The sequence below is a fragment of the Oncorhynchus mykiss genome, chromosome 12 (assembly GCF_057628025.1).
Source record: "Oncorhynchus mykiss isolate SJ-2025 chromosome 12, ASM5762802v1, whole genome shotgun sequence".
In the NCBI taxonomy this organism is placed as follows: Eukaryota; Metazoa; Chordata; class Actinopteri; order Salmoniformes; family Salmonidae; genus Oncorhynchus; species Oncorhynchus mykiss.
The window spans coordinates 88544914-88554388 of record NC_143033.1 but is presented as its reverse complement, the minus strand read 5'-3'; the positions used below and the strand labels follow the sequence as shown (position 1 = coordinate 88554388).

Below are 9475 nucleotides of genomic sequence, written 5' to 3'. Positions count from 1 at the left end.
GGCAGTTGTGAAGAGGGCACGACAACACCTTTTCCCTCTCAGGAGACTGAAAGGATTTGTTATGGCTTCCCAGATCCTCAAAAAGTTCTACAGCTGCACCATCAAGAGCATCACCTCCTGGTATGGTAACTGTTCGGCATCTGACCGTAACGTGCTGCAGATGGTAATGCGTACAGCCCAGTAAATCACTGAGGGCAAGCTTCCTGACATCCAGGACCTAAATACTAGGCAGTGTTAGAGGAAGGCCCAAACAATTGTGAAAGACTCCAGTCATCCAAGTTATAGACTTTTCTCTATGCTACTGCTCAGCAAGTGGTTCCGGAGCACCAAGTCTAAGACCAAAAGGCTCCTTAACAGCTTCTACCCCCAAACCACAGAGTGCTGAACAATTAATCAAATGACCACCCAGACTATTTCCATTGTAAATATTGTATTCGGCGCATCTGACAAATAAAGTTTAATTTAATTTTGAATGGGACCACTCACTTGGGAGCCAGGCCCACCCACTGCAGAACCAGGCCCAGCCAATCAGAATGTTTTTCCCCACTAAAGGGCTTTATTACAGACAGAAATAGTCCTCCCTCAGTTTCAAAATCATTCCGGATGGCGGGTCTTAGACGATCCCGCAGGTGAAGAAGCCGGATGTTGAGGTCCTGGTCTGGTGTGGTTACGTGTGGTCTGCGGTTGTGAGGCCGGTTGGACGTACTACCAAATTCTCTAAAAAGACTTGGAGGTGGCTTATAGTAGAGAAATTAACATTAAATTCCCAGGCAACAGCTCTGGTGGACATTCCTGCAGTCAGTATGCCAATTGAACGAGCCCTCAAAACTTGAGAAATCTGTGGCATTGTGTTTTGTGATTGAACTGCACAATTAGATTGGACTTTTATTGTCCCCAGCACAAGGTGCAACTGTGTAATGATCATACTATTTAATCAGCTTCTTGATATGCCACACCTGTCAGGTGGGATGGATTATCTTGGCAAAGGACAAATGCTCACTAACAGGGATGTAAACATATTTCATTTGAGAGAAATACGCTTTTTTTTGCATATGGAAGTTTTCTGGGATCTTTTATTTCAGCTTATGAAACATGGGACCAAACACTTTACACATTGCTTATTATTTTTGTTCTGTAAATTAGGTAGCCATGCTACTTCTCCAATGTTGCTGTAATAGGGCTACATGTTTCTCCTTTGCATGGTGTTTTGTTTTTCGGTCAGTAGTTGTCAAGCTTTAATAAAAAACACTTTAGTAGCCTAGCTAGGACTGTGCCATGTGTCTGTACATTTCCCCTCACAGTAAACCAGACAAACGAAGGCAGCGCAATTGGCATTCAATTCACAGATGTGAGCGTATCAGGCTGTAATATCATAAAAAGATAACTCAACTGTTATCTCCTTTATACTCGTTTTGTGTCCTATTGTCATTTAGTAGTAATTTATACCAGCGTATGAATCCTTTATCTTATACTGTAACTTATTGACAACCAAGATAACATTATCTGTAGACTACAGTAATGACCTGTTGGAACCTAAACTCCCAGTTGTCTTGAACCCACTGAAGTCATGTTTTTGCAGTTCCGAGTTATCAGTTGTTTTGAGCGCGGCACAAATCATGCTTCATTGATGGCATGGCCAATATTGAATGTTTATTATTTTAAATTTGGAAAGATCCCATTAAATCGCAGATTTGGGACCACACAGCCACTGTCACTGATTCCTTCCAAACCACTCATTATTGATTTAATGATTTCCAACTTGTGTAATGTTAATGTCCAATGGCCGCTGAGTACCAATATGTTTTATCTATAATTTCTCTTCATTATTTATCTTCATATGACAAGGATTAAAAAGGATTTGCCAGTAGATTGTCAACTTGATTCATGATGATGACTGCTAGCTAATATTTTGAAAGTATGATATTGACATGATCAACATGATCAAAAGCTACTGTACATATAATGTGATTTGACATCATTTTATCTGTGGCAAATGACCTTGAGCTTTCTTGGATGGGCACTTCTAATGTAACTCTATGGCAGCACCCAAGGGGCTAGAATTTTCGAGGTCTCCCCTTAGACTTGGCGGGGAAGTAGTGTCCGCATGAGTGACAGAACACTGAGCCTATCACGACACAATGCTCTATATATTCTGCTGGCTTGCCCCACCACCACAGAAAGCACTGAACTAGGCTGAAACGCCTGCATTTTGGAGCTGCCTTACTCAAGAAAACAAAAAAGAGACCATGTTTGTATGCAGCTTTGTTAACTCAGTGATATATATATATATGTTTTACATATGTTTTATATTGTTTGCAAACTGATATGTGACACCTATTGATGCCAAAATAACATGCAAAACAGGCAAGCCCACACCCCAAAAAATCTGAATGACGGTTTGTCACTGTGTGTAACAATGCACTGTGGTTTGGCGTGCAACACGTTGGCACTGGCAGTGCTTGCTGTGACCTGCAGTGCAGAGCATGGTGGGCTCTATTGAAGCGGGCCAAAATGACAACCCATATCATTGCGCTGTCACTGGCTGGATTCGGTAACATAATGATTTTATAGTTGCCACCGTGATCATCTGTTGTACAGCAATACTCAGCATGCTAAAATGAAAGATGTGCTCTGTCATTTGTTGAGTTTTCCATGGAGGTTAACACAAAGATTTAAGTCAACACAAATGATCTCTAAAATGTGAAATTGGTGATTATAATATCTTCTGTCCCCGACCATCATGATCTAAAAATGATGCTCTCTAACCTTACCAGTTACTTGCACCAGGGACTAGCAGGCTATGGTCATTCCAAAGAAAACTAGCACCTGAGGACTGACTGAATTGGTGAGAGCTAACTGTCTCTATCTCTGGAACCTGTAAATAATGCCCCAGGGGCCAGTGTCAGCCCAGTCCAAAAACCAGGATGTGGTTCCTTATTCTACATGTCAGAGAGGTATGTTTGTTCTAAATTATATTTTATTATCTGAACATCACACAACGGCTGCTCTGAATCCAGTAGATTTCCAAGTAGCGTGTTGTGTTTATCCTAGAACCAGATCTGCCAACGTCTATTAATGGCATGATTACTAGCAGATCAACTTGGTCTCAGAGCATTTCGTATGATTCTGTACACAAATCCGAGACACTCCATTTAGTATGATACAGTGCATTCGGAAAGTAATCAGACCCTTCACTTTTTCACATTTTCTTACATTACAGCCTTATTCTCAAATGGATTAAATAGTTTTCCCCCTCATCAATCTGCACACAATACCTTATAATGATAAAGCAAAACATGTTTTATTTAGATAGGCTAGGGGTTAAGGTTACATATGCAATACCAACACAGGCTCTCCTCAGGGATGTGTTTTGTCCCCACTCCTGTACATCTTGTACACTAATAGTTGTACTTGTTCCCATCCTGACAGACTACTCGTTAAGTTCCCTGATGAGGCTGTCTTGATCAGCCTGTTGCATGTTGACGAGGAACATCATGGCCTGGTCCTAGATGACTTTGTAGAGTGGTGTGAGGAATCACACTTGGTCCTCAATACCAAAAAGACCAAAGATATGTGCATAGACTTCAGGAAGTGTACAACACCCACCTCTGAAACATCTATCAGAGGTCTGAATATAGAGATTGAAGAGGAATACAAATACCTGGGTGTCCTCTTGGACAATAAACTTCAGTGGAGTAAATGTACAGACCTGATCTACAAAAAGAGCCAACAGAGACTGTACTTTCTCAAAAAGCTGGGATATTTTAATGTAGACTGTACTATACTGACTCTGTTTTACAAATCTTTCATTGATAGTATTTTAACATTTTGTATTGTTTGTTGGTTTGGCAATGCCACTGTCAGCCTGATAAATATGCTGAGAAGGATTATCACCACAGCAAGCAAGGTACTTGGAGTTAAACAGACAGGCATGGATGAGATCTTTAAGGTCAGGGCCCTCCGCAAGGCTCACAAAATCATTTTAGACCCAAGCCATCCCCTGTACCCGGACTTTGAACTACTCCCCTCTGGGCGCAGGTATAGGGCACCCCTCAGCAGGAAAAACAGAACTGGACAATCATTTGTGCCAGGTGTGATATCCCTCCTAAATAGCTTGGGCTAATATTCCTATCGACTCAGTAAGGCCAGCAGGCTAGTCTTTAAAAAATATATTTTATTGGTGTGTAACTTATCGAAGTTGTATTGTCAATTTTGTTTTGTATTTAAACGCCACTTTAAACGTGTACATGACACTGCAACAAAATGTCCCCATGGGGACAATAAAGTCAGTAAGTAAGGTTAGGGGTGTCACGAATCTCGTTTCCTGAGTCTGTTTTTTTTGCCTATGTTCTGTCCTGGAGTGTTTTTTCCGGCGTCCTGGAACGCACCCTGTCTGGTTGCCGGGCAATGTAGCCAGTTGGGGTTTCTGATTACCCGCACCTGTATCCCATCAGCTATCTGCACACCTGGTCCTGATCATCATCTCTCCTCTTCATAAGCCCGGACCTGACATCCATTCCCTGCCGGATCGTTAGCCATGAACAGTATGTTGTGCCAGAGTATCAGCCTCAAGTTGGATAGAATTTGTTTTGTTGTTTGTTACGTATTGCTTGCCTTAAACTTACCTCCGTTTGTTTTGTCTTCAGTTACTCACCCGGATCATTTACCCCATTCCCGCCTGGTCGTCGGAGGATTCCGCTTCCCCATTGGATCCACCTATTTACTCCCATCAACTCACCACCGCTGCCCGCTACGCCACCTGGATATATCTAACCATTCACTTTCACTTGTAAATAAATACTCACCTTCTTCCTACTCTCCTTGTCCTGGTCTGCTTCTGGGTTCGATTTTGAAGAAACCTGACAGAACGATCCGGCCAAGAATGAACCCGGCGGACCTGGATTCCGTTTGCCATGCCATTACCCAGCAGGGGAAGACATTGGGACAACAAAAGACGGCGCTACAGGAGATAGCGGTTGCAATCCAGAACTTATCTGCTAGCTTGACACAAATCCAGGATCAGCTCAGTTTGCTGGCGATTCATTTACCACCTGTTTCACCAATCTCACCTGCCGTGTCTGATGCGGTTTCCTTCCGTGAACCCAAGGTACCGACGCCTGATAAATATGAAGGGGATTTGGGAAGATGCCGTTCGTTTCTTATGCAGTGTGGGTTAGTGTTTGATCTGCAGCCCCATTCTTACGCCACTGACAAGGCTAGGATAGCCTTTGTTATTGAACTGCTGCGTGGAAGAGCTCTGGAATGGGCTTCAGCCATTTGGGAACGACAGGGGACCTGCATGGCTTCATACCAGGAATTCACGGGAGAGATGAGAAGGATTTTTGACCATCCAGTCCGAGGTAAGGACGCAGCTAAACGTTTGTTCACTCTTCGCCAAGGAACTCGCAGTGTGGCAGACTTTATGATCGAGTTCAGGACATTGTCTGTGGAGAGTGGTTGGAATGAGGAGTCACTACAAGCTGCTTTTTACCAGGGGTTGTCGGAGCAACTCAAGGATGAGCTGATATCCTATCCAGAGCCTAGTGACCTAGACAGCTTGGTCACTTTATCTATTCGGGTAGATAATAGAGTCCGAGAGAGGAGGGAGAAGCAGTGGGGTCCATCTAATCAATCTGAGACTCGGTTACCATTCGGGTCAGGAGGTGGACCAGAACGGGTTGATCGTTATTCCCCACACGGGATTAGTGGAGGGGTCTTGCCACCAGATCCCGAACCAATGCAAGTGGGGCGACACGGGCTAACTAAGGAGGAGCGCCAACGTAGACGTGAGACCAACAGCTGTCTCTACTGTGGTAGCTCAGGACATTACATCTCCGCTTGTCCACAGCGCTCGTTAAACTGCCCGGCTCGCTAGTTTTGGGAGGAATTTTAGCGAGCCAGATTCAACCTCTCAAGAATCCTGTCAGACCCCGTTTTCCTGCGACCCTTATGAATAAGGATCAGAGCTTAGAGATGAACGCTTTTATCGATTCAGGTGCTGATGGCAGTTTTATTGATGCTGACTTGGTGGAACAGCTGGGGCTTTCCAAGGAGCAATTGCCGGAAGCCATTGAAGCAACCACTCTGAACGGTAGTAGCTGGCACGGATCACTATGAGGACTGAACCGGTTAAGATGTTGTTGTCGGGGAATCATTCAGAGTTTATCTCCTTCTTCATTCTGTCCTCGCCCCATGTTCCTCTGGTTCTTGGTTACCCCTGGCTGAAGGAACACAATCCCTCGTTTGATTGGGTGACGGGTAAGGTAACTAGTTGGAGCATTGATTGTCATGCTAACTGTCTTAGGACTGCCTGTTCTCCTGCCGTTTCCAGTCAGGTCAGTGACTCTGCTCCTCCTGATTTGTCCTTGGTTCCAGAAACATATCACGAGTTGGGTGAAGTATTCAGTAAACAGGAGGCTCAGTCCCTTCCTCCCCACCGACCTTATGACTGTGCGATTAATCTGTTTCCTGGAGCCGCTTTTCTCAAGGGACGGTTATACAGTATCTCTCGACCTGAACGTGAGGCCTTGGAGTTATGTACAAGGGATGTGTGCCACAAAGTAAGTTGTTGTTTAGCTTTGATTTGAAGGAGTCAAGGAGTCAAGGAGTCTCTTGCTGCAAGTCTCATTCGGCCCTCGTCATCACCTCTGGGAGCAGGATTTGTTTTTGTGAGCAAGAAGGATGGCTCTCTTCGACCGTGTATTGATTATCGGGGTTTGAATGATATTACGGTCAAGAACAAGTATCCCCTGCCCTTGATGAGCTCGGCTTCGATTCTTTACAGGGTGCTACGGTTTTTACGAAGCTTGATTTACGTAATGCTTATCATTTGGTTCGGATCAAAGAGGGGGACGAGTGGTTGACTGGGTTCAATACTCCGATGGGACATTTCGAGTACCAGGTGATGCCGTTTGGACTGACCAACGCTCCTGCTGTGTTCCAAAGTATGGTGAATGACGTTCTGAGAGATATGATTGGTATTTTTGTGTTCGTTTACCTGGATGATATCCTCATCTTCTCGAAGGAGCTTTCTAGCCACGTTCAGCATGTCAAGCAGGTCCTGCAGCGGTTATTGGAGAACCGTCTGTTCGTGAAGGCTGAGAAGTGCGATTTTCACGCCCACACGACGTCATTCCTCGGGTACATCATCTCCAGGGGAGAGATCAAGATGGACCAAGAGAAGGTTCGGGCGGTTCGGGATTGGGTCCAGCCCGGTACGAGATTGCAGCTCCAGAGATTTCTGGGGTTTGCAAATTTTTATCGGAGGTTTATCCGTGATTACAGCCGGGTAGCCGCCCCTTTAACTGTACTGACGTCTTGCACCAGAAAGTTCTGTTGGTCTCCTGAGGCAGACCGAGCATTTCTAGATTTGAAGAGCCGATTCACCAACGCCCCGATTCTCTCTCAACCTGACACTTCCCGTCAGTTCGTTGTGGAGGTGGATGCGTCTGATATAGGGGGGGGGGGGGCATCCTGTCCCAGCGTAGCTCCACTGACGGTAAACTCCATCCCTGCGCCTTCTACTCTTGTCGTCTTTCTCCAGCTGAAAGAAACTACGATGTGGGTAACCGGGAGCTTCTCGCTGTGAAGCTTGCCTTGGAGGAGTGGCGTCACTGGTTGGAGGGAGCGGAGCAACCGTTTGTGGTCTGGACTGACCACAAGAATCTGGCTTACGTGCAATCGGCTAAACGTCTCAACTCCCGTCAGGCACGGTGGGCTTTGTTTTTTGGACGCTTCAATTTTTCCCTGACGTTCCGACCTGGGTCGAAGAACGGGAAGGCGGACGCCCTGTCCCGGATGTTCTCCAAGACGGAGGAGAGTGGGGCCAAGACTGAGACGATTCTTCCCCAGAACGTTGTTGTGGGAGCCGTTACATGGAGGATTGAGGAGGAGGTGATGGCGGCTCTTCGGACACAGCCCGGGCCCGATAACGGTCCACCCGGTCGGTTGTTCGTGCCTGAGTCGGTTCGTTCTGCTGTCCTTCAGTGGTCCCATGCCAGCAAGATAGCTTGTCACCCTGGTGTTGCTCGGACTATGGCGTTACTGCGCAGACGATTTTGGTGTCCTGCCATGGGAGAAGATACCCGGAGGTTTGTTGCCGCTTGTCCTGTTTGGGGGCAGAATAAGAGTACCAATCGGGCCAGCTCTGGGCTTCTTCACCCCCTACCTATTCCCCGGCGACCTTGGTCGCATCTGGCCCTGGATTTTGTCACGGGGTTGCCCTCTTCTGTTGGTAACACGGTTATTCTGACCATTGTGGATAGATTCAGCAAGTTTTCCCACTTTGTTCCCCTCTCCAAGCTGCCTTCTGCCACTGAGACGTCCGAGATCCTGGTTAGGGAGGTGTTCAGGGTCCACGGGTTGCCCTGTGATATTGTTTCTGACCGTGGTCCTCAGTTTACCTCTGCTGTCTGGAAATCCTTCTGTTTGGCCATTGGAGCTACAGTCAGTCTCACTTCTGGATTTCATCCACAATCTAATGGTCAGGCGGAGAGAGCCAACCAGAAGATGGAGTCCACGCTGCGTTGTCTTGTCTCCTCTGATCCCACCTCTTGGTCATCTCAATTACCCTGGGTCGAGTATGCCCATAATACCCTTCCTTCATCTGCCACTGGGATGTCCCCCTTCCAATGCCTGTACGGATACCAACCTCCCTTGTTTCCTTCTCAGGAGAGGGATCTTTCGGTCCCTTCTGTCCAGGCCCACATTCGTCGTTGCCACCGGACCTGACTTCGGGCCAGGAAGGTCCTCCTTAGAGTTTCTGACCGGTATCAGATCCAGGCGAATCGTCTCCGTATTCCTGCTCCCGCTTATACCATCGGAGATAAGGTGTGGTTGGCTACACGGGATCTTCGTCTACGGACTGAGTCGAGGAAACTGTCACCTAAGTTCATTGGTCCGTTCGTGGTGGAGAGAATCATTAACCCTGTTGTGGTCCGACTCAAATTGCCGGCAACGCTTCGAGTACACCCCACCTTTCATGTCTCCTGCCTCAAGCCGGTTCACCTCAGTCCTCTGTTACCCCCTCCTCCTCGTCCTCCTCCTCCTCGGATGATCGGAGGTGGTCCTGTCTACACGGTGCGCCGCATCATGGACTCCAGACGGCGGGGTCGAGGGTTCCAGTATTTAGTGGATTGGGAAGGATATGGTCCTGAGGAGAGGAGTTGGATTCCTCGGCGTCAGATCCTTGACGATGACCTGCTTCGTGACTTTTACCGCCTCCACCCTGGCGCTCCGGGTAGTCCGCCCGGTGGCGTTCGTCGGAGGGGGGGTACTGTCACGAATCCCGTTTCCTGAGTCTGTTTTTTTTGCCTATGTTCTGTCCTGGAGTGTTTTTTCCGGCGTCCTGGAACGCACCCTGTCTGGTTGCCGGGCAATGTAGCCAGTTGGGGTTTCTGATTACCCGTACCTGTATCCCATCAGCTATCTGCACACCTGGTCCTGATCATCATCTCTCCTCTTCATAAGCCCGGAC

At 47.0% G+C, this 9475-nt stretch overlaps 1 protein-coding gene across 1 annotated transcript; it reads left to right on the top strand.

The window, feature by feature from the left end:
• The first annotated feature begins 4373 nt into the window (after positions 1-4373).
• Positions 4374-8756, top strand: LOC149979422 (uncharacterized). The gene is made up of 4 exons (XM_090191411.1): positions 4374-4544; positions 4647-5743; positions 7708-7942; positions 8671-8756. Exons 1-4 carry the CDS (start codon positions 4538-4540, stop codon positions 8754-8756), a joined length of 1425 nt encoding a protein of 474 aa, XP_090047537.1. The 5' UTR covers positions 4374-4537.
• The last annotated feature ends 719 nt before the right edge of the window (positions 8757-9475 follow it).